The sequence below is a fragment of the Clarias gariepinus genome, chromosome 24, assembly GCF_024256425.1.
Source record: "Clarias gariepinus isolate MV-2021 ecotype Netherlands chromosome 24, CGAR_prim_01v2, whole genome shotgun sequence".
NCBI classification, from domain to species: domain Eukaryota; kingdom Metazoa; phylum Chordata; class Actinopteri; order Siluriformes; family Clariidae; genus Clarias; species Clarias gariepinus.
The window spans coordinates 15,276,487-15,303,326 of NC_071123.1; the positions used below are offsets into that span (position 1 = coordinate 15,276,487).

General features: G+C 38.4%; 1 protein-coding gene across 1 annotated transcript in view; it reads right to left on the reverse strand.

The window, feature by feature from the left end:
- The window catches only part of LOC128511772 (LHFPL tetraspan subfamily member 7 protein), a 142,428-nt gene that overhangs the window by 83,029 nt on the left and 32,559 nt on the right, over positions 1-26,840 (reverse strand). The window contains exon 2 of the mRNA XM_053484754.1: positions 14,720-14,858. Coding sequence (XP_053340729.1) covers positions 14,720-14,858 — 139 coding nt within the window. The remainder of the gene's footprint in view (positions 1-14,719; positions 14,859-26,840) is intronic.

A 26,840-nucleotide genomic window follows, 5' to 3' on the forward strand; every position in this document is an offset into this window, starting at 1 on the left:
GGCCTTCGAGCAAGGCCCTTACCCTCAACTGCTCAGATGTGTAATGAGATAAAAATGTATCGCTCTGGATAAAAGTGCATCTGCTAAATGTAATGTAAATAAGTATTCACCCCCATGTTTCAATCATGAATTGAAATGGACTACAGGGGTGTTTTAATATTTGAGTTGTTGAACATTTGATGATGATGATGATGATGATGATAATTTGATTTACAGTGCTCAGTACAATGTTCATGGTTTAACCAACACCTGAACCCAAAACTTTGTCCTGGACTTGTGTTAAAGTAGATCCTTGGGCTTGTTTAGGCACATTCTCTGACAAAACCCCACCTCAGTTCAACTAATTATGTGACTTCTGATAGGAACTATTTGAATTATCCAATTACATACTGGAGTAATTTTCTTTGTAAATACGAGAAGCCAAACTAAGACTAGAGGCCAAACTTTAAGCCAAACTAAGAGTTACGATGGAATTTCTTGTGAATGAAGGCACAAAACAGAGTGACATTTATATGAGACTTCAAGTGGTGTATAAGTCTCTTAGCCGCAGTCAAACATTTTGAATAAGGCAAATGTTTTATTGAAGTCCATTGGTCTGAGATAGAAGAGTCCACTGCAATTATACCCTAGAACATTCAGAAAATTTGAAGATACCTTCAAGCCACATGTTTGGGACATTAAAGGAATTCCTGACAGGTCAGCGTTTCAGACGTGAAGCAGGTCGTCTGATCATGGCTTTGGAGTAATGAGAGAATTTTCTACCTTGATTGTATTCTAGCACTAGTGAAACGAATAAGTGCAGAGGTATACAGTATAAAAAAAATAAGGGTCATTTTACTCTCACGATTGTGTTGTTAATTTTGCTAAATATAAGGTCCAGATTTGACTTGAATTCCCCTTAGAGTTGTCTCTATTTCAGTTCTAGGTTGTAACCCTTTAAAATGTGAAAAATTTGTAAAAGAATTTGTGTTGTTTATATATAGCATTGATTAAAATCTTGAATATCTCTGTCTTTGCTTATGTCCCTAAAGTGTCGTTTAAAAGCTGTAAAATACTCAAATGGGGTTGTAAGCATGAAAGGTAAAGTAATGTGAGAGCTTAACTTTACTGCTTGCTTTAAAGAAACAATTTAGTGCTTAATTAGCAGGTAGCAAGATGGAGTAAGTGATCAAGTCCCAACGTTGTTGTTGTTTTTTTTCTCGTTTCGTTTTTTAAATAATACTCTGAGAAAAACTTTGTTTGCTTTATTTTATTAAGTTAAATGAAATCTTTCTGAAGAGTTTTTTTCTTCTGGGGTATTTTTCACTGAGCTTCTCCAAAAATGCCTTTTTTTTTTTTTTACATTTATTAATTCTGTTAGATATTTGCATTTGTCAGCACTTTTTTCACAGACAAGAATTAAATGAATGATAGGTGAATGAACGCTATCTTAATATATCTGTCCTAAAGCAGACTAATCAAGAAGGATAGAGAGACTTAGGTCTTGAGTGGAACACAAATGCTACGCTGCTGTTATATTTTTCTCCTGTGTGATGAGCACTTGCCGCGACTACAAGATCGTAGCTAGCATCTGTCTTGCTAATTTGTAAACACTTTAATAAATAGGTCACTGGTTAATCTTTAACTCTGTAAGTAAGAAAAAAAACAGACACAAAGGCAACAACTTAAATTTTATTATTTTCCCATAAAATGGCTTCCACCAGGGCTAACAATGTATTTTCATTTAATAATTTAAGAATTGCATTATAGTAAATTATTTTGTTATGGATTACCCATGAATGTAATTCCTCATTAGTTACATTATATTGAATATAAATTTTATTTTTTAAAGACACAGGACGAAAAAAATTTGTATCAAGTATCGAGTCCTCCTTTTTGAAAATGGTAAAACTGGAGACTCCTTCACAGAATGAATACAATGCAAAGTTTTGTGGTTGCTTGTATAAGGTGATATGGATTGGTGATATGAAGCATTTCCTATAAAAAGTAGTTACAGCACTATATGATAGAACACTGGTGATGCTAAATGCTGAGTGGTTGGAACAGACAAGAGGGGAAATGAGGTTGCTGCTGAGGTTGTTACATAAACTAAATTTTTTTTTTTATTATATCTTTACGCACTTGGCTGCCTGTCACAGTAAAACATCTGTCCCCTTTTCTTTAATTTAATCTAAATTGTTTAGGAATGAGGGGTCGCTCAAGACAGTACTATATACAGTATATAGACCTCATTGTCCTATGAATAAACTAGCGAACCATTCTGACACTCCATTGTATGTGGGTGATTGTGTCTCTCTCACGGCCAGCGTGTCGAAGCAGAACGGACAGATCTAGAGATTCATTCATTAAATTTTAAACCTACTGTAACAACCACAACCATATTACACTCTATTACACTGTATATTCACAATATACTGTATATACAATTTCCCTATACACCTACATTACAATGAGGAAAACACAACATGGATGAACTCATGCCACATTAGTGGTCCATATGTTGTAAAAACTGATGACGGTAAGCAATGCTCTGTATATATACAAGATGGATCAGGTGTGTGTGTGCATGTGTGTATTAGTGTGTGTGTGTGTGTGTGTGTGTGTGTGTGTGTAAGGAATCTATATGTCTGGAGGCGCAGCTCCCTGTTGTCTGTGTGCAGTCAGCTGAATGACTGTGTGCACTGCATATGATGAAATAAACTGGCAACAGCATGACAAATGATTATCCTGTAGTTTGGAGAAGATGTGAGGCAGGAAGGAAGAAAAAAAAGGGGGGAGGGTTTTTGTTTGCTGCATGTGCTTGTACTGAATGCAAAAAAAATGAGTGAAAGAAGAGAATCTCTCTAATTGCTTCTGAACTTCATGATGCACAGCAGGGGGGAGCCAGTCCAAGATCATAAATATTTTCCCTGTCTTTACCTTTGAATGCAAATCAGCCTGCTTCTCAGCCAATCACAAGGTTTTGTGCTGTCTTTTTGTGGTTTGACTCTTACATCAGAGTGGAGGAGAGCAAGGAAACAGCAGGTGATTGTCAGCTTTACTGACTAGTAGCACTCCTGATGGTCTGTGATGGACGTAACCGAAACGTGCCTTCTTATATATACATAATACGAAGCTCCGGGGTCAAAACAAGCGGGTTGGTGCGAATAAATGTGGGAATGTGTGCACTTTGTTATCTAGTGTATTCTTGCTTGGTGTCTAGCTCTAACTCGATGTTAATCCAGATTGAAGCACTTACAAAAGATGATGATGATGATGGTTTAATATCAATGGAAAAATAAACATCAATTACAATATGAAAACATAATATAAAAGAAGGGAATGTGAATAGTGGTGCAACTTGAAGTCATAAGGTAATGTTAGCGACTTCAGCACTTGTTTCAATCTTTAGGTATCCTTCCGAAAACATATTAATGAATTATGAATTCTTTGGTTCTTAAACGGTTACTGTATATACCATAAACATGTCTGAAGTTTTGTTTTACCATGTCTGAGACTGGTAAATCTATATGAACACGGTAAGTTTTTGGTAATGAAACATTAAAAACGCAACACATGCACCTTAAGAACTGTAGTCTACCTTTCCTTTTTGTTTAGATAGCACCTTCAGTGCTTGTATTTTTAATATGTATCTTTCACAATGAAACGCAGCTATGGCGCACCTTTAAAAAGCATTTAAGCTTGGATGTAATTACATTTAGGATAAATTTGGCTTTATCACAGTGTGTACAAATCCCCTGGCCTTACACTGCACTTGGACAGAAGTGAAGAAGTGACTCTTTAAGGATTATTATAATTGCATAAAAAAATTATGCAATAATAATAATAATAATAATAATAGGAAGAAAAATAACAAATAAATAAAATTACATTTTAAAGTATATGCACTGTAATTACCTTTTAAAGATTTTTTAAATTAGGTTTTACTAGTTCACAACATCCATCTTCTCAAGTTTCCTAAGATACAACCATAGCAAAGAAACTCCAACATGAGATCTCATGTTAATCTCTTCTTTGTCTCCTAGGCACAGTAAGGCAAATTTATTTGTATAGCACATTTCATAGACAATGGTAATTCAAAGTGCTTTACATAAAAGAGAAGAAAATAATTATAAAAAAAATAAAAAAAATAATAGCACCAACACTTTTTTAATTATTTTAATTTGATTAAAAATAAAAATAAAAACAGTTTATAATGTCCCTTTTAAAACTACTTAAAATTTGATTAATAAGCAGTTGCCTAAAATGCAGTGTATACTAGACAGAAATGAGCTGGCTTTGAGACTTGTGTGAGTTTTATGTGTTTTCTGCATCTTCTCAAATGTGTCTCAAATATGGCTCATTACATTTAAATCTCAGAGACAGTTTACATTTGGCTTGTGTGCAACTCACATATGTAGAAATGAGCCGTCTTTGGGACTTAAATGAGATTTTAGCTGTTTTCTCAACCTTCTCAAATGTGTCTCAAATATGGCTCATTACCTCAAAATCTCAGAGGTCATATTTGTCTTGTGTGCGACTAACATATTGTTTGTTTCCCCAAAGCAGGGTTTCCCACACATAAAGTATGCAGTAATTGTAAACTGTGCATTTGGATTTTCTGATATCTTTTGATATGATCCTTTTTTCTTTGCTTAGTCATGTGTGTATAGTTAGTTAAAATAAAATAAAATTGACTTCTTTATATTAAAGAATATATTGTGCTGAAAAAATTTCACTATATTGCACAGTCCTGACTCATATACAGTATATTTATTAAAACATATTGCAAAGAATTCTGTATATCTGATTTCTGTTTACACTTATCATTTAAGACCAAACCTATTTTTGATTATACATTTATGACTAAATGTTTAATTTTTTTTCATGACCACGCCAACTAAGGCAACAGTACATATAGATTATAATAAAGACATAATTTCTAAGCCTGCAAATGTTTAAGTGGCAAGTGTTAAAGAAATATGCAGCGCTTCTCCAGGCCTCGGTGTCAAGTAAAAAAAAAAAAAAAAAAAAATTCCACCATTCATCCAGACTTTAAGGTCGTGGTAGTGCACCACCTACTATGCCTGCTGCAGAAAAAAATAAAGAAAAGACCAAGAAGACAAAGCGGACGGAGAAGGTGTGTTTTACTTTTTCGTGCCGAATTTAAAATTTATTATTGTAGACAAGGAGTCAAAATGTAAGTTAAAACCACAGAGTCTGTGGTAAAAAAAAAACAAAAAAAAAAAAACTGTGGTATACTTAGCTGAAATTTACACAGCTTTTGTTTTTTTCAATTGCAAAAGGAATTCAAATGCTACCTGTGGGTGGTTTAGCATGTGGATTAGCATAGGTAACCAACACTTGTGAGGTTGAATGTTTTTTTATTTTTTTTTACGAAAAAATCAGTCAGCTGGCTACAGTATTATTATTTGTTTAGTTGTTTTTTTTTTTTTAATAGTAAGATAATTTTACTGCATGATCAGTTTTTGAAAACCAGTAGTTTTATTAGAGTGTTTAGTGTTTAACAGTAATTACCAGAACATGTAACTTTAAAAACATTGGTTAATTATATTCTATAAATAAGGTCCAATATTTGTCCAACAGTTTGTCTGTGGAAAGGTTATCTTGGTGTTATTTACATTTTACTTTAATTGGGTTCTTTTCAGAAGCATGCCACCTCAGGAGACCAAGAATGCTGGAGAATGTTCCGGAGTCTCCGTCAGCACATCATCAGTCAGGTAAGCACCAGCCCATGAGCAAGCTCAAGCCCACCTCTTAGCCCTCAGAAAGTTGGGAATGGAGTAGCTAAATGGTGTTTAGGTAAATCTCAAATGTTTTAATATATATTTTTTGTTCCATTAGATACTAAGGATCACCAGGAGTTGCAGACTTTGGACCAACTTGTTGGACATCCCCCACAAGAGAAGACTGATGTAGCCGGTGAGAGGACTTTTCCTGGCATTGGCCCGTTCTTGTAGCCCTTACATACAGCAAGCAACCAATTTTCTTTAAAAAAAATTTCATTTCCTTTTTGACTGATTCAGGTCATTTGTCAGGTTGGGAGACATTTTCTATCATTTAGTGTCCTGATTTGCCAAATTTTGCTGGTGTCTGTTACATTGTGTGAATTGTAAATTTATTACACTGTATGCTGTTAATTGAGGAGTTTTGATATGAACTATAATACTTCTAATTTGTTTCATGCATCTCATTTATATCTAACTTTAATCTCATTACAGTTTAATATATGGCTCATTTGCTTCTCCATTAAATGCAGTTATGTTACATCTCTCATCTCCATGCCCAACGGTGCGTGAGCGAGCAGTTCGCGAAAGATGCGGTAGGCTGGCGTCACGTGCTTTGGAGGAAACACGGGATAGTCTTCAGCTTTCCCGACTGAGTGATAGTAGTAGCCTTAATGTGGGTGCCCCCTAGTGACGGGGAGGAATTGGATATGACTAAACTAGGGAGAAAAATCTGGAAAAAATCTCTCCCCACCACAACCCCCCCCCCCCCCCCCCCCCCCCCCCCCCCAAAAAAAACATAATTACTAATGATTAGCAGTACTAATCAAATTAGCACCTAGGTACTGTATCATGATAACATATCAGGTGACCCCTGGTGATTCTCGCCCCTAAAAAAGTGTAGGCTTTAAGGTACTTTGCGTTTTTACATAATTAACCATAAAACATGAGCACTAGCTAATTAGCAAGCTAAATTTAGCCACAGTTAATATATGAAACTGTGGTTTCATATATTATGAAACCACAGTATTTCTAAACTATATTTTGACAGTTAAAAAAAAAAAAACTGAGAGGCTTTTTATGAAGTCTAATTATTATAAATGCATCTTATAGTAAATCCCACTTGTAACTTTTGTGCTAGCTTGTTAGCACTAGCTAGCTGGCTAACTACTAGAACTAGCAGGAGGTCATTTTCACACATCCCTGATATGTTCTGATCGATTAAATGTATTTTTATGTAGACATCTTTGAAAGCCTTGGCTGTGCTGAGCAAAATGAATGATTAAGACTGATAGTGGAGAAGTTTGTATTGTGTGTATATGTTTGTTATTGAAGGAAACGCAGAGGACAATGAGTACATGGGATGAAGAGAATATAATTCTTCATTAAAAAAATGTGGTAACACAAAACAATTTGGTTCCACCAAGCGTGAAAGAGAAATCTGGTGCCGTTTGGGCAAAGCAAGATTTTGGAAGTCTTCCTGCGAGTGAATCTGCTGCATCTTCAGAAACATGCTATTTATCTAAAAAAAAAAAAATCCCTAATTATTTTTATCTATTAAGTATGTTAACCTTTATTTATTTACTTATTGTGCAGCACAGAATCCTAAGTACACCACAGAGCTTTTTGCGTTTGATCACTATGGATGAGATGCTGATGACCATCAGAGACTGCACAGTCCATGAAGGCCACAGAGCAGGTCCCAGCTGGAGTCTTTCTCTCTACGAGCTCATTTCTGTTAACAAAAGCAATGACATACCCAGTTATCGCAATGAATGATGCCTGGTCTAAATTGTTTCTCGTGCCGGCAATCAAACCTATGAAGCCCAGTGACCGCTATCAAGCAATTATGCGTCATTTGTGCTTTGACAACAAGGACACGTGTAAATAGCGACAAATTTGCCGCAATTTCAAACATCTGGCAACGTTTTGTCTGTAACTGCTTTTTTGACTTACAACCCAGAACAACATATTCCTGTAGATGAGCAGCTGTTTGCACCCAAGGTCTAAGGTCCAGAGTGCCATTCTAATGGTGTATGCTGCCAGTTCTGAGTACCATGCACCAAAACATGGACATGGATGACTACTGGACAACACAGTCATAGACTACAACCTTAAGAAAGTAAGCAAACATGCATGTTGCATTAAATGCATGTTTTTTTCCAATGTACTATACTCTAAATGTAATAAAAAATATTTGGTTAATGTAACACACACTTCCCTTTTTTCCTTTCAACTTGGGTAGGCAGAGAATAGTTATAAATACCACATATACATAATTCCCTGAAACACACTAGGGATGTTAAGGATTATTCATGAATAACTGATGGTGTTTGTTTTGCATAGTATTTCTTTGTTGATCACAAATCTGTTAGCTTGTACACAAAAAGAGGCTGTGGTGCAATATTGGATATTGTTCTTTTAGTGCCCCTGTTTTTGAATGAGGACAAAGAGACGATAGCAGGATTTTTAACATCCATCTTGCAAACCTTGAATGCATTGCAGGAGATACTCTTCAATACAAGGGGAGTTTTAAAGTTCCTACTATTACAGCAGTACTTTAACTCAAGTTAAGTAGCGCATAAACTGGCCACGGATGTGTCCATATACAGGTAGCCTAAACATAGTGTCTTTAGGGTGTCTGTGTGGTACCGTCCACAGTAAAGATGTTGATTCTTGGGACATTTTACACTCAAGTCTTCATCACTAAACTTTAATTTGACAGAATAGACTTCAAGTTAAACTTTATCCATGATCATACTCAAGTCCTTTTTAACAAACGCACCATCATTTGTCTCTTTTTTGTACAGTTACACAAGAGAAATGAGCTTTAATCACATACAGTATGGTGTTTCCATCATGTCGTCTCAGGGAGTTTTTCCTTTGACACCATCTGCTCTGGCTTGCTCATTTGGAATGCACTTAAATTTTACATTCTGATTTTTTTGAAGCCGCTTTGTGGCAATGTCTTTTGTTTAACAGCCTTAAACAAACAAACCTGTAATCTATTGAAATCAGTCTACATGTCTATGCTGTTCTGTGGCAGTTACATCACCAGCCATTTTGCGAAGAAGAAAGTGCGGAAAAGAAGAATAAATGATTTTTTTTTTAAACTTTCGAACAAACAGAATGTGTAACTTTCTATTGGAGATGATTTCAAAGGCAAAGTTCACCAGTGTATAGAGGGATACGGCAGAACAAGTGCAAGATCCAAGAGAATTGTACAGCATAGTGCTAATTAGCTCTCATGGTTTCTCGTACTTGAGGCAAATTGGAAATCATTGGCGTGTAAAGGCTAAAAATCACTTCTAACAAGCATTTCTTCAAACGTGCAACATCGCAAAACACCTGACGTGCGCCAAAGAGCAAATAATTAAAGCAAATATGCTAAATTAATTGGGATTGCAAAGGGCACTAGGAGGGGATCCTTCTCATTACATGGTCTGGGATTTGAGAACGGCTGCCGCTCTCTGTTTTATCGATAGTGCTAATTTATTGAAGAAGTGAACGAGCATGATCGGAGATTTGCTGCTCTCTGAAAACAGAAAGAAATCAGAGTTCAAACACTGAAGTATACCCTTTGTGCATGCCCCACTTTCAGTGACTGCACAACATGATATGGCTAATAGAAAAGGCATAAACTACACCAAGCACAGTCTTAATGTTACTTGTTTTAGCTTATTGCTTTCATGTCCCAGAGGTCTATGCTCTGATATACCATGTGATATATTTCAGGCTTCAAAACCTTTTACTTGCTAACTTAGGTTATTAAGAGTTATGACTGCAATTTGTCTGAGGAAATGAACTGTGTGTGTGTGTTGGGGGAGTGTTGGTGGGTGGTTGGGGGTGTGTGTCATGTTTCTACATCATGGTGGGCACCAAATGTCCACAAGAAAATGAATATCTGTCAGATCTGACCTTGACTGCAGGTTTTGATCAGTTTCCATTTGGTTACTGAAGGGTTCTGATTGAGGTGTAGCATAGCGAAAAATGAGCAAGATTGATAATTACTGCAATAGAAGGTTCTCACAAGAAAGACAAAAACATGTGTATATCAGTCCTTGTTCAACGAATCCACCCTGCTTACTCTCCACAGGAACACGTGCCACCACTGGCCTGAATTCAGAAAGAAGAAGAAAAAACAACCCAATAAAATATACATGTAGAAAGAGAGTGTGGGAGAAGAAAGAGAAAGCAAGAGAGAGAGAGAGAGTGTGCATCTCAGCATGTTGCGAATCCTACCAACTCATGCTGAAAGATTCATTGGAATATAAGATCAAGAACTCATGAACTTTCCTGACTTTCTCTCTCTCTCTCTCTCTCTCTCGCCCTCTTTCACACACACACACACACACACACACTTTCTCCTAGAATTGAACCGACAGGTCTTATAAAGCCAGAAGTGCACTAGAAAATGTCTGAAGGGCTTGTTGCGCATGAAACCCATCCCCTCTGCGGTATAACCCAAACATCTAAGAAGACTCATATGATCAGTGTTAGGTTAAAGAAGTGCAGAAACAAAATAAATAAATAAATAAATCACTCAAGAGACAAAGTGTATCCTCCAGATGTGGCTTATTCATTTCTTTTCCAATTTCCATTAATAATATTCAACCCCCTCACAATTTCAGAACAAGGAACAGACAAAATTAGTTCACTGGGGAAGGAGGGGAAAAAAAAAAAGAAATACGAAAGGTCACTGGCTGATGAATTCAATTTCAGTTTCGGTGGAAATCAGTTTCCTTTGCTTTTTGACACATTACTAACTCATTCTCAGTCCAGACACTCTCTGCCTCCCCCAAGCTCCCCCCCCCCCAACCACCACACACCCAAACACACACACCATGTCTTACTATCCTTGTGAGGACCTTAAATTTACATTATTGCAGCTAATTAATTCTATGTCTTTGAACCTTAAACCCAAGTTAACTCAGTGAAAAAAAATAATGAAAAACAAGTAAGATAAAAAAAGGTAGTCTAGCCAAACATCCCATAAAACTGTCAACCAGGCCAAGTTATTTAGCTCCAACTAACCAGTTACATTCCAAAATTTTGCTCTTAAATTCATTTTCCTGCAGTCGTGCTAGGGGGAAAGAAAACAATAAGTAACATACTTATCTATTCTTGTCTTTTGTCACTTTGGTACCCTCAGAGGAAACCGAGAGTGAGTTGTTACATTATAGAAGGATTGCATTCATTTATTGTTGTGTGCAGGATGACATCAGTAAAAAAAATGACTCATCTAAAAGGGTTTTGAATCATCCTTTGTCTGGACGTTTTGCTGCTTATCCACAGGCTTCATCAGTTCTTCATTAGGATTCCAGCTTCCATAGCAATGGTGTACGCACTACTTCAATGCTACAGTAAGTCAACAATGTAATTTAACAATGTACTTATCTAATACTTATATACTTACATGAGAACATATGTATCGAGCTGTACATTAATTGTTATTTTTAATTAATTGAATCCAGACAAGTAGTTAATGGGCAAAATTGTATCTTATAAGACCTGGGAAGATGTGTGAGTAAACTGGGCCATATACAATACATACAGTATGACCAGACACTTGAAAATTAACTTGTCACAAACTTAAAGAAGAAACCAGTCCCCAACAACATTTGAATACTGTATTACAGGAACTCGGCTGGGGGTTATTGCCACACCCCCTGTATAGTCCCAACCTCACTCTGGGAGGCCAGCGTTTCAGATGAGAAGCAGGCATTGTGATCTAATAAAACACTGGGATATGTGTATTAGTGTAGCAAGGGGTTATATATAGAATTAAAGGTTGGTTTTAATCTTATAATTCTTTACAATCAAAAGTTCTGTATTCTCTTAAACACCCCTTTGACTTGATTGTATTTAACTAATTGACTTCAAACTTAAAATGAGCAATTTCTATAGACAAATTACATTGTCTGGATTAAAACATTTATTTATCTTGATTTGCCTTTTATGGAGATTTGTGGGCGTCGCTAAATGCAAGTCAACTCTGTCTATTATAACTGCACTTGGTAATTTAAATGTAATTTGATACGGTATTTATCAACATGGCCATGAGAGTATGAGAGAAAAAAAAAACTTTTGTAAAGCTGAAGAGTTTTTTTTTTTTTTTCACATAACTTTAATGATAGCTTATCTTTAAAAGTGTACTGTACGAGTTTAGAGGTTGTTCCCTGTCAAGAACAGGCCCTCTATTAGGCATACTGTAGGTTTATGGTTAAGAAATGATTTCAGTAGCTTCTTTTTAACCTTGAATCACTGGATGCTTCTCAGCCTGCAAACAGAATATCAATGAACTACAGTGTTGTTCCATTATCAATACCCCAGCCAGATGCGATCATTTTTTTAAATTATACTAGTTTAACAGCAATATCATTATTTTCTAATTAGCTCCAGGAAACAGATCAGGAGGGAGCACCTACTCCCTGCTGTTAACATGATCTACAGTGGCATTGTAATGGCTATCGGCTGAGGAAAGCCAGAACAGCAGGCGTTTAAATCAAAACCCGGAACAGTATACAATGCAGACACTTTTGAAGCCTTTGCTCTTGAATTTCCTCTATAACGTCCTCGATAGATAAGTGACATATAAACACCAGCATCTAAACACTGGCCTTTATTACCAAGGTTATAAAATTCTGAATTGCTTGCGTGGGTGTTTATGAGTCCAGCTGCCACTTAAATAAAGGCTGTTGCCTCAATAAGCCCGGCTCTGACCCATGACCCTGTGCCCTACTCGAAGGGTCCATAATTATCCTTTTCACAGCCATTTAAGCTCTTGCCTCTTCATCTTAACGTGCCGCCAACATTCATCTCCAAAAGCTGTCAATGACCACCAATTCAGCCTTTATTTAATAATTTCCCTCTTCGTTGAGTCTATCATTTCAGATAAAGGCTCTGAGTATCAGAATCTTGTTTTAGATGCTGTGCTTGGATTGGAAATGGCATGATTTGTTTGCCAAAGTCTTTGTTCTCGGCGTGCAGAAAAACAAGCTAGACCAGGGCTCCAGTTTAGAACATCATGTCAAAGCTAATCATATTACACCCCAGTGTTGGGCAACTGAGAAGAGAACATTGTGATTCAATCAGAGGATGTTGGCTGGAGGTGGTGTCAGCCTTAAAGTGTGTGAAATAATAATAAAAACGACTGAGCTACCCATATTTCAGTCTCATGTTATTCTACATCCCAGGCTCAGATATTCCTTTTCACTTAAACTTTCATGGACATGCGAGATATACAGTAGTTACTGAAGTGTGGAAAAAATCTTGACATGACAACTTTAAAAGCAAATCATACAACATTTCCTGTGTAAAAAAACCCAGGTTTTGGCCAGGTTTAATAATGAAAATTAACAACCTTTCTGGCACACAATTACTGTGTGTACAGTTTTGTGCATGCAGTATCGCCAACTTAATCTTTAGTGACTTTATTGCAACATTTTCTTTCAGTAAATCTGGTGACCTTTTGAGCAGATGTTAGCAAATGTCCCGCATTCAGTGCATTTCTGCAGCTGAAATCACACCAACTGGTTATACGAGAGAGCAACCATACCACAAAGGGCTATATGCTACTCTCATACAAGCTATAATACCAACAACCAATCCTTAAGCAACATTTGCCCAGTGGGAGAACCATTGCTTCCAGACACTTATCAATCCCAACAATCCCTAGTCAATCCCTTTTGTACCCATCATCCAATCACTTGTCATCATATTTTCTCAATGATCAAACACTGATCACCATTGTTGCCAACCATTAAGTACTGATCATCGTTATTTCCTAACAGCCAATCACACATTATTATTGTTTTTGTCAATTATGAATACAGAGCATCAGTTTATTTATGATCTCCAGGTCACCATTGTTCCCAATAGCCAATCCATAATCAACATAGTTTCCAATACCTAGTCACTATAATCCCAAAGTCTAATCGCTGATCATCATTGTTTCCTACCACTAATCACTGTTCACCATTATTCCAAGAATCAGTTTCCAATCTATATTTTTGCCAGTGACCAATCACTGATCATCATTGTTTCTTTATGACCAATCACTGATCATCATTGTTTCTTTATGACCAATCACTGATCACCATTGTTCCCAAATAATAAGTTCCATTGTTCCCAACCACTAATCACTGATCACCATTGTGCCCAATTAATACTGTACGTACCACTGTTCCCTACCAACCTACTAATCACTAGTGTTTCCAACCACTAATCACTGATTATCATTGTTTTCCTACAACCAATCACTGATGACCATTGTTTTAAAAAACCAAACACTAATCACCGTTGTTCCCAACCTCCCAACCAATAATCACTGATCACTATTGCTTCCCTAAAATGTAGCACTGACCAAGAACTATACACTAAGTACCATTAGTCTCTGCAACCAATCACTGATCACCATTGGGTTTGCCCTCTGTAAATTCCTTGTTCTTATCAAATTATACAAGTTATAAAAGTAAGTTTATCAACCTATGACCATTTTATTCATGTTCACTTCTTTTTACCTTTAGTCTAAATTCTTTATATAAATAGCAGGACTGTGTAAATACATCAGGAGATCCTTTGAATATCATAATTAATAGTGACCTGTCTACAGAACAATTATTTTACATGCAAATGATGATTCACTGAATATTAGTGCATAATGCACTAAAGCATATTAGTCTATGACAAAATCTGGTGACATCCAGCGACTTAAAAAGAGCTGGCAACATTTTGTCCAAGGTGCACAGAGCACAGATTGCTAAAAGACTCTTAAGGCATACAGTAAATTTGCATTCACAAAGCAGTTGTTGCCCACAACTAATTAAAAATCTGTCCAGTCCTAATCAGGTCATAATGCTACAAATAACTCCCTTCAAAAACTTTCAGATTTGCATAACGCTAATTAGTCCCTGGTAGCCTTTAAAAAGCTCCGCTACGTCCCTGTTGTGTACACGGCGAGCCGAGTGAAGTGGAGGTGGCTGTGTACTAACCTGCAGCCATCTGCATGTACCCAGCCAATGTGCAGATCTTCCTCTCGCAGTTTCCACTGGGCAAGAAGACGGTGATGATGGCCAGCAGCGAGCTGACGGCCAACAGCGCGCAGCCTCCGGAGCACAGCACGGCACTCGTCTGCAAGTATGACACAATACAAACCCTCAGTGTGGTGCACTGCATTATTTTTGCATCATTAGCTTGCAGTATGGCGACGTTACATTATTATTATTACTTTCAGGGGTTCTGTGGACTGAGTCCGGACCAGCTGGATGACTGTCTGGTATGGGACATACAACCGGCCCAGCAGTTGAAATTGAAAGTGGCTGAAAACATTATTATTATTATTATTTTTTAAAACATCCATTTAGCACAAATGCTGCATCCAGAAGGGCTCCAGCATTGAACCCAGTCACCCGTCGCCCAGGCTCGGCCCCATGCTGTCTGGAAAAAAAACAAAACAAAACCAAAAAACACCCACATTATCCTAGCACTTTATCGCATCTATCTTTCTGGACTGACCTCCTTTACCCCTCATAAGTGTTCTTCCTGATGTCATCCTAATATCCACATACTTTAGTGGTGCTTCTTTTGCTTTTATGGTGATGTTTATGATTTAAGCATGTAATTTGCACCCTTAGTTTATGCATGCTTTTATTTCCCGGTGCTCATAGTGTGTATTTATTTACGCTGTTCTCTGTAATCATTGTATTTTGCGACATAACGTACGTGACTCTTGACTTGCATCACTTTACCCTGCCTTTCATGCTGCACCCTGATCCTACAAGCTCAGTATTTCAACCCCCGGATATATATTTCGTCATATGCCTGTAGAAAGCTATGCCTTGAGTTGACTTACATCGTACAACTTAAACGGGAAGTCACTCTCTTATTGCGAGCATTTAAAAAGCATTTTTATTCTGTGACAATGTACAGTACATCACATACAAATCTACTGTACGTGTATATCCTTGAGATGACTTGAAGAACTTGAGGGAATGCATTCTTTTCTGGTTTCAGTCTGATTTTTGGATATTCCAGTTCAAATGCTTTCGGAAGTTTTCGTCAGCCTATCCCAGGAGACTTAGGGCACGAGGCGGGGTCCACCCTGGACAGGGTGCCAATCCATCACAGGGCAAACGCACATACACACACACACACTCTCATTCACACACTATGGGTGATTTGGGAACGCCAATTAGAGTAATCTACATATCTTTGAACTGTGGGAGGAAACCGGAGTACCCAGAGGAAACCCACCAAGCACGGGGAGAACATGCAAACTCCATGCACACAGAGACTAGAGGAATCGAGCCTAGTCGGGAATCGAACCCGGAACCGGGAGGTGCAAGGCGACAGTGCTAACCACTACACCACCGTGCTGTCTAAGCTGATCATTCATTAAATACATTTAATGTAAGAGGTGTACAGTAAGAGGAATACAATCATACCACCAAGATAGTGATTATTTTCCTATAACAACACACCACATATTTTTTATTCCTTAAGTATATGTAGAAATGTAAATCCTTTTTTTTTATATTCAGTACCATGTGACCTATCCAGAGAAACTCACAATTAACAGCGCCTTATAAAACGACTCATTCTACACCACTGAGAACACTATTTATTTTTTCCAAACCAACGTTTTCGCCTCCGTTTTCTTTCTCGTTATATTGCTTTGAGACCGATGGATGCTCGCTTTAAGCGCATGGTGGCTGAACAGCTGTCTTTGTAGCAGCAGGGGCATGTTAACATTTCTGCCGGCGTACCGCCCACCACTAAATTAGGCATCCTCATGCAGGCAGACAAACAACCCAAAATTAGTACAGAAGAGTTTGGAGTTTGAAGTTTAAGCAGCATAAAGAGAGAGAGAGAGAGAGAGAGAGAGAGAGAGAGATAGGAAGATGACATGCTGTTAGAAGGTGGGTGCTTGAGCTGATGGCGTTCTTCCTCTATCCGGCAACGTGATCGCTTAGCCTCTTCATCATTCCCCAGCCTTTTGAATCTTTACTTTCTGTGCCTTTCCCTGATAATCACTCGTTTGGCAATTTAAAACCTTGGGAATATAACTCAGACCCAAATGTAAGGAATACAGTGACACACCTATTCGACCGTACAGTACAATACACAGTGGCAGACAAAAAAGTGAAATGTGATCCGAAATGAACGCACACACACACACACACACACACACACACATACCAAGTGTAGAGCAGAGCCCTGAGGTGATTAAGAGTGTCTAATGAGAGAAAGACAACTAACCCCACAACTAACACCTGCTTCACAGCCCCTGTGGTTTGGTGGTAATGGTGAAAGCAATAATGATAAACATTACGTTGTGTGTGTGTGTGTGCGTGTGTGTGTATGTATGTATGGGGGAAGCGAGGCCTCATAACAAAAGAAGCGACAAAGACAAAGACATGCACATCTGTATCTCAAACAGCATCTGTAATAATTCTAATAATTATACTCCGACGCTTGACTGCGAATAAAACGATGTACTCGGCGATAATGGTGTGCGCCCATTCCAAAAACATTACACAATGTAATATGGGAAGATTGCAGACACGCCCGGTTGGACATATTTCCTACTGTAAGAAGCCATTTGCCTTCAAATGGGACTCATATATTAGGAGGAATAGCCTGCAATCTTGATGTCGTTTCCTGATCTCTTCAGCTTCACAGCTCCTGCGGTGCTTCTTTACATCGAGGACACACGCGTGCTGTAGTGTATGTCACAGCAGGCAAGATCGCAAAATAAACCAGATATAAACCTGCAGTAGGTTTCAGTTAGCAGTGAGGATGAGGAAAAACGAGTATGATTGAGTCTGTTAACACAAACTGCATGTTTTTAATATATTGTATAATATATACATAAAATGTATAATATATTGTATTAATGTAGATTGTATATAGATATTATTTAAAATCGAAGTGTAATATTATTATAATGTGATTTTATAAATCTAACATAAAATGTTCTATTATGCGACAATTGCAGGTGAAATTCTGAAATGAAATAAAAACAATCTTATACATGGAATAATTTTTTTTTATATCTCTTCCTTTTAAATATCATCAGCTTTATAATGCTTGCTAAGGAGGCAGCTAGTTTCTTTTTAGGATCTTTTTAGACGTGTTTTTTATTCTCCGTCTGGAAAGTGGTTAAATACTTTATTATTACAAATATATTGCTTTCTTTAGCCGAAATAAATGTCTGGAACACTAATCTAGTTAACTTTAACAAAACAGTTTTTTCTTTTGCACAGCACTGTAAAATACAGTAAAACATAACATACAATGTAATTGGTATATTATAGTAAATAACATACTGTAGATGTAAGAAATGATGCTTTTCAGCTTAATGCTTTCACTTTCATTCATCCATTCGTCCAGGAACTTCTGTAATCCAACTAGGGACGGTGAAGGCCAGTGGTGATTACCATTGTGTTTAGTCAACGTTTACACACCACGGGCAATTTGGGAACGGCAATTAGCCTAGTCTGCATGACTTTTGACTGTTGGAGGAACCCGGAGCTCTGGGAGAACATGCAAACTTCATGCACACAGACCCTGAGGCAGGAATCGAACCCCGACCCTGGAGGTGCATTCAACAGTGCTAACCACTAAGCCACTGTGCCACCACTTAAATCCAGATTAATGAATAATGCTAAAATAGAATTTAATTTCACTTCTCAAAGTTCAAACAGTGTTTTTTGGTATTTTTTAAGTAATTCAATAAATTCTTGGAAATCACCTAGAGATGGATTACAATTTTTACACCAGGTGCTTTAGAGTTCTTGCAGCTGATTGGTCAGATGGTGCTGATTAATTATCCAACATCAGTGACTTTTGCAACAATTTAAGCTTGCTTTACAATAGTATTGTTTCTATAGTAGAATCAACTCACTGTGATCTTGTGTGTTTTTGTCTACAGTATATGGTGAGTCTCCAATATTAGCTCTTTGTAACAGTCAATGCAATAACTTGAAGTTAAAAAGTATCTTAAGTATCTTTTAATATAAACAGAGAAATAAGTAGACGTGTCATTCTATAATTAATAAAAAGAAATTACCTTAAAATGTGCTTTCATACAAAGCAAATAAAGCACAATAAATACATTTCCGTAAGTGATAAAATTAAACCACTTCATGGACTGCATTCACATTATCAGCTTGAAGTGACTCGATTAAGATTTCTTTTCCCCTAATATGACACAGATCGGATTTTTTTCAATTTTTCCGAATGGACATCTCGAAGTTGGATCAGAGTCCTTTTCATATGTTTTCCTTAATCAGATACATTTCAATACGTGGTCATGTGACATGAATGGGAACAGGTTGGAATTCATGCGACTTTCTGCCTCTGCATACGCATTGAGCGATTCAGTCAGCACTCGGCCCCAGCAGCGCAGGCTTTTCAAATAAGTGCAAGCAATTACTGCTAAAACAGCCAAAGTAAGCTGCCTGGCTTTCTTCCTTCTTCTGGAAGACAAATACAGCCGACCAACTGCTTGCCATCCTCCAGAGCAAACTCCCAAGCATGTTTTTTTTTTTCTTGGGCTAAAATCATCACAACCATTGTTTAAAAAGAACGAGTGCTTGCATAAATATGATGTGTTTTAACCCAGATAACGTGAGCTAAAAGTATCAATGTGCCATTTCAGAGGACAGACGTGTCCATACAAATATAATTTGCAATTATGAATGTGAACTGTCATGACATGCAGATCCGATAACGGAATTGAGCAATGTGGCTTGTAATGTGAACGTAGCCTAGGTATGATTTTTTGGCCTCAATACGTTGCCTAGAGCGAAGCTGATTCATAGCAACGTGGCGCGAAATCACTCCGCCTTTTCCGAAAGTCTACAAACAGCTCCAGAATCAGTCGCTCTCTTTAATTATTTTGACATTTTCAGCTTTCCTCAAACTCTCAAGGCCAATGAAACAAGTGAGCCACTGATGAGTAGATGACTGTTTTTTTTGTTGTTGTTGTTGTTTTTTGACTCGGGTTCATTTCCAGCACAGTTCATAAATCACGAACGATAATGTCTTCATTTTGCATCGATGTAATTTCTGAACATAGTCATTATCATTAGAGTTTAGACAGGAGCGCAAGACTGAGAGATAAATACAATAACCCCCAGCACCCCCCCACCACCCCCCCAATCAGACTCCCCTATCACCCCCACCACCACCACTAGTATCACCAATCAACTCAATGTGTATGCTTGTGTTTCTCCTAGCTGAGGCTAATTTAGCAGAAAATTAGCTTCTGACACCACAAGCACTTGACAAAGGAGTTATGCATGGACGCAAACTGTTTATCCGCACATAGCATGAGTGGCTTTAATGTTATGACTAGATGTGAAGATCATCATCACTGATGTGATGTAAGCATGGGCAGTAAGACAAAAACAAAAAAATTTTAATCACATCGATCACGATATTTTCATGCCAAATGTCAAGCCAGTGCTGGTTTTAAATGCAAGATGGCCGACAAGCCATGGACCCCCGACTGTCTCGCATATCTCTGAAATAGCTTAATGACTCGCACCTGTTTGCCGTTTGCTTAATTAGTATTTAGGCTTGGTTTTCTGTTAAAATATGCAGACACAGGTCAAGAGCTGTGGGTATCCAGGGGTTTTCACATACAACAGTCTCTGGAGTTTGTACAAAAAAAAAAAAGGGAAGTGATACATTGTTGATTAGAGAGGTAAAGAAAGACAGGAAAATTGCCAGACTGGATTGAGGGTCCAGGAAGTAGATACAGTAAATATATACTTGTATACACTCACCAGGCACTTCAGTAATGGGAAACCTTGCTAGTTTTGGGTTGGACTCATTTTGCCTTCAGAACTGCCTTATTTTTTCATGGCATACTGTAGACTCAACAAGGTGCTGGAAAGATTCCTTGGACATTATGGTCCACATTGACATGACAGCATCACGCAAGCTGCTGCAGATTTGTTGGCTGCCCATCAATGACACAAATCTCCCATTCCATCATCCCAATGGTGGCTCCATTGGATTGAGATCTTGAGGCTGTGGAAGCCGCTTAAGTAGAGTGCACTCATTGTCAAGTTCAAGAAACCGTTTTGAGATGATTTCAGCTTTGTGACATGGTGCGTTATCCTTTGGTCACAAAGGGACTGACCTGGACCAGGCTGTAGCATTTAAACCAGGTTCAATTGGTAATAAGGTGCCCAAAGTGTGCCACCCCCACACCATTACATCACCACCAACAGCCTAAACCAATGATACAAGGCAGGATAGATCCATGCTTTTATAATGTTTATGCCAAATTCTGACTTTTCAGACCAGGCGCTATTTTTTTCTCAGCCTTCTCCTATACAGTTTTGCAGAGTCGATGTGAATTGCAGCCTTAGTTTCCAGTTTAGTGGCATCTTTTTCCGATCATTTCCTGGAAACTTTAGTGATGGTTGTGCAGATTGTGTAGAGATGTGTAGAGAACAACCAGCAACAGCAGATGAACTTGCATTGAGTTGTGGCCATGTGATGCCATATTTGTGCTAACGAGCAGTAAGAACAGGCGATCTTATGAAGTAGCTGGTGAGTGTACAGTATATACATTTTCGAGAATATACAAAAATAAATAGGTTATTGGGCTGCTTGGTTATCATACTGTATTTTTTCACACTATTCCATTTCTTATATGCCATTCCACAGAAGCTTATTTAGTTTTAAGCGTGTGACTGAGAGAGAGAGCGAGAGAAGAGGAGATGGGAACTGCACTGCAAATCAACCGCAATATCAATGTATACCTCTCTAAGCGACAGAAGATAACCTCAGTTCAGAGTGAGGTCAATGCCGGGCCAGAACAATCGACTCCAGCGGAGATACCAGCCGATGCAATCAACAACGCCATCAGCGCTGGCACATTTTAATTTTTCACTAGGAATTTCATGGTCAAACGGTGGTGTAGGCTTACTCACACACAAAATATTCTGGGTTGTATTAGAGGCTATGATACATGAAACTGAAGTGAATCAGATTTCTAAAAACCAATGATTCTTTTAACAACGACATGATAATATATTGTACCCTAACACGTAGTAATATCTAATACTAAGCACTCGGTTCATTATGAAGGTGACAGTTCATTATGTGGCTATAGACACGAGTTACTCCGAATCCAATCTGACCCTAGATTTTCTTTCCTGACCCCAGTCTCTTTGTCTGAGCTTTAAAGCTGTATCTGAATCTGGGTGTGGTTCGGAGGGATTGGAGCTATCTGGCGCGGTGGGAAACTGTGGTCTGAGGTCCGGTTTAATCGAATTGGACTGCAGTGAGTGCAAAAAAGCAATTCACTCCCAGGGCAGAGGATAATGTGAGTAATCAAGCTCGTCACATGACTCACTGTTTCATAATTCATAATGGCACACAAACATGTTCGAGTCTTTAGATAAAACAAACACAAAAAATATCACTTCCAAGATAAATCAAGCAGAGCAATGTAATTATTTGTGTGTATACTATAAAAGTTTAGACCCGATCCTATGGTAGTAATGCCAAGTAACACGAACACTAATGATCGCCCATTGCTAAGAACGATATAATAGTGCACCTACTGGGTAACCTTTCAAAGGAAATATTTTTACCCCCCTGATATTTCTCCCTAATTTAGTTGCAGCAAAAAAAATGACCAAATAATCTCACTAAGCTCTACATTAAGGTGCTAAAAGAAAAATAAACATACTGATTTCTGCTATGATAATTATATCTACAGACAGACCTCATAAGAATAAAACATACCAGCTTCAATAAGGTTAAAGTGCAATGTAAATAAAGGTTAACTGTATAAAAATAAATGAATGGATCATCTTGCCTATTAAATCGAGACGCCTGATCACGTCAGTGCTGTTGCAAATCACCAAATACTGTAAATATAATGAACTGGGATCTATTAGAGATGAATTAAAAAAATAGTAGAACATAATGAGGAGCTGGACTTTACAAGATTTTGCCTATTTTGCTGCATGACAACAATGGTGGGGAAAAAACACGAACTATATTGTGTTCATCAAGATGAAATAAAAAAAGATCGATGTCAGTTGGGTGGCACGGTGGCTTAGTGGTTAGCCCTGTCGCCTTGCACCTCCAGGGTCGAGGGTCCGATTCCTACTCCTGGGTCTGTGTGCACAGAGTTTGCATGTTCTCCCTGTGCTTGGTGGGTTTCCTCCGGGTGCTCCGATTTCCTCCCACAGTCCAAAGACATGCAGATCAGGTTAACTGGTGTTCCCAAATTGCCTGTACTGTGTGTGTGTGTGTGTGTGTGTGTGTGTGCTCTGTAATTGATTGGCACCCGGTCCATGAAGTACCCCCGCCTTGTGCCCAAGGTCTCCTGGGAAGGGCTCCAGGTCTTCGTGACTTTGTACAATGATAAGCATGACTGAAGATGATGATGACAATTAACGAAACAAAACCTAGGGTGAAGTTGTGAAAAGATTTTCTTGTAGAATTTATTTAAAATAACTATATTACCGTATACCGGAGTTTTAAGTTAAAATGTGCATTTGTGACAGAGTCAAGGTCAACGATCAGGCAGAAGTTGGGTAAAGTATAAATGATGGCACCTGGGGCAAGAGATAAAAGAACCAGAAACCAGAAGTGTCTCAGCCATAAACACTGTAGCAAAGAATCAGAAGGTTTGGTATGGACAGGTTCAGAACTCTCAGCGTACATATTTTGCAACATGTGTGTAAATTTAGAGTAGTTGTGATTAGGTAACTCAGCAATCTCTGTGCAATCAGAACAAGCATGAACGTAAACGTAACAAAATTTATGGCTGCTGAACGTCATAGACCCTGGCTACATAATTGCGCTACGCACCTTCTAATTTTGCTTTTAATTTTCTTTTCCAGTAACAAGCGTGATGCTATCCGTTTAAGCACCGAATGTGATGCTGGACTAATCAACATTTACAATGCTGATAATTCACATGAATGAGTCACATGAATTCCAGATTTGACTGTTGAGACTGCGACTGTTGCAAAAAATTGGATCTGACAGGTCGATGTGCGCGTTCATGTTTCAGAGGCATCTACATTATTGTCAAATAAAAGCCACGTAATTATAAACATTGTTCTTGCAAATACGATACGATCAAAAAATCTTAATTAAACAATGTGGCTTATAATGTGAACGTAGCCAAAGTGGCCCAAATCACAACTGAAAATGTCTAATTCCATGTGGTTTGGGCCGTTCACACTGGCATAAATAAAATCAGATCACATGTGAGCAAAAAATAAATAAATAAATCAGATTTTGGCCACAGTGTAAACATGTTTATTTTTTATATATATAAGGGCATGTCCTGAGGTGCTTTATTTCTTTGACAACCGTTCCATTTATTCATCTTCAGTAAGGTGCATGGTGGGAATACATGCTGGGAACATTGCTGTAACGGCGTGCGCCAGTGATGGGCGTGAGCCTCAATCTGTTGTCGTTCCTTGCTCACTCCTTGGACTTACTAGGTAGGTGGCCTCACATTCTGTAGGTGTGCAAAGTGGCGGGCCACGGGAAGCTGACTCGGGAGCGCGAAGATGATAAGAATCATCTTTAACGGATCTCGGGCTTACCCCATGATATAAAACCAAGGAGGGAAGTGCAGCTCGAGTGCCTGGTGAGTCGCATGAAAAACGCGGTAGAGTGGGATGCGAGCAGGGTGATATAACGTGCCCCAGAGACTTCAAAGGCCACAGAACCTAAAGCCGATGTTCTTCGCATCGAGGACAGCTGCAAAAAGACTGTGCGAGCTCCCGCGGCACTCGCACACTCGCCAGGAGCCATCCATCTGGATCCTGCCACCGAAGAGGGAATAAAGGCTGCTGAGCGTCCATGTTAAGGCCCCTGTTTCCAGCTGAGAAAGCCGCTGGACGTCAGAAAGAACTCCCGCCTGAGGCCGCACCCAAAGGAGAGCTGGGAGGCGCCGGATGGCCAAGTCAGCGAAAGGAGTTGTTTTCACACGGGAACCCATTCTGCCCGCCGCCATCGCATGCCAGCTGGACACGTGCACACACCTTCACTATTTTACTTTCCATCCTCTCTCCTTAAACCCTTTTCTTCCCCACTTTTCCTAAGACATCGCCTTCTGTCCATATGTCTGTGGTGCATAAAACCTTTTACAATCACATAACAGAAGGAGACCATCTACTGTGTTCTAAAATCACAATCTCCATGCATCGAGAGTTATCTATACTGTAGGTTCCCCATGAAATGAAAAGAAATATCTCACTTGTGCAAGTTCGTATCAAAGAGTTATTCAACAGATTTAAAGAAATGCGACATAAAGTGATCTCCCCATATGTAAGGTTGTTTTTATGATTGTTAGTGTGTCGTGTAATATTTCGAGAAAAGCTGTTTATTAACGAGAATTACAGACTGATGAAAAAGTCAGGGTTGAATCTGCCTTGTTACCATGGTAAAGCATTTTCTCAGATAACTGAGCCTGCTATCCAACTGTGTGTGTGTATGTGTGTGTGTTTATGTGTGTGTGTTTAGCTAAACTGAACAGAAGGGCAGTGATGATTGTGAGCTAGAGGCCAGTCTCTCATTTCTTATGAAATATGGAAATGCAGATATATAAACTGGACACACACACACACACACACACACACATTCTCCAGGAAAGCAGGACAATGTATTTATACTATACGTATGGACAATGACGTACTTGACAAATGATAGACAAAGACAACCAAGAAATGGTTTTTTTGCAGTCTATGTGATTAAAAAACATTCCAAGGAAAAGTAATCAGCTATCGCGGCATCACTCATTATAACCTGCGCTGCCTCTGACGCTGCTCCCTCTCTCTCTCTCACCTCCTATTCAGGGCAGCAGAAATACTAATCACCGTAAGTGCCCAAACCTGTCACGTCTGCTCTCTGTCTCGCTCTCTTTCCAATCACAGTTAGAACATTAGAGCCATAAGAGGGCCTAATAAAACTGGATTAACACTGCAGAAGTGGCAGAGAGCCAGTATATAACTATTCTTTTTTTTCTTTTCTTTTTTTTTATTCTGGACTTTTATCCTGCTGTGTTTTTCTGCCAAATCAGTGTTAATGAACAGAGTACATTTCTTTACTTTAAAACACAGTCACTAAACAAGACCCTTTTAAAGGTAGTTATTTTAATGTTCTTTTTCTGCTCTGCGGTTTGGTGATAAAGTGCTGTTATGGGAATAAAAACGCAGTCTGTATTCATCGTCAACCCTAATTTGGTTACGTACTGTACACCTATAAAGTGCGGTGTTTGTTCGGGGCTTTCCGTGGATCATCATCAAAGTCCACAGCATGAGTCAAATAACAGGCAAACCTCAGACCAAAACAACACCCAACACATGCCAAAAATAAATAAATCAATCAATCAAAGGTGTTAATCAGACGATTATTTATATATTATTTATATATTTTTTATTCATTACTCAGTACAAGAACAAGCAAGTTACGAACTATCGAAGATGTTTGCGTATGTTCAATCGTGTAAGTTAGATCACATATTCAGTGCGTCCAGCGTACATCCCAGGATGTTGGGAAGCAAGCGCAAAAGCAGCGGCTTAGCAGCAACTGCTAAGAAGCGCCACGTGATAATGATGGAGAGACGAAAGGGAAAATAACTAAGAGAATGGAGCAAAGTGAAAGGATGACAGATGTTGCTCATTTTTTTTTAACATAAATCGTTCGACCATCGGCACACAGACAAGATTATGGAACGTGTTAGTTTTATACTGTGTATAGCCGATTGTGTTAGTATCCTAGAACTTAGACAATGTCTGTCGGACTTACGAACAAACCGGACTTACGAACAAGCTCCCGGAATGGAACTCGTTTGTATGTTGGAGACTCACTCTATAGGATTGGTTCTAGTTTTTCTTACAAAGACAATCTGAGCTGATTTACAGTACGTTACTTTCTCAGTGGTGCTTCAGGTTACTCAACAAGGACATGTGACCAGTTAACGACCCTTGGTTTAACACACATGGCATGTCAATTCTAATGAAAGAAGACTGCAGTGTAATTAGGAAAGTAAAATATTACATCTTATCACTGTGGAAAAGTTTGTGCTTTAACTATCATTAAAGCCAAATATTGCTG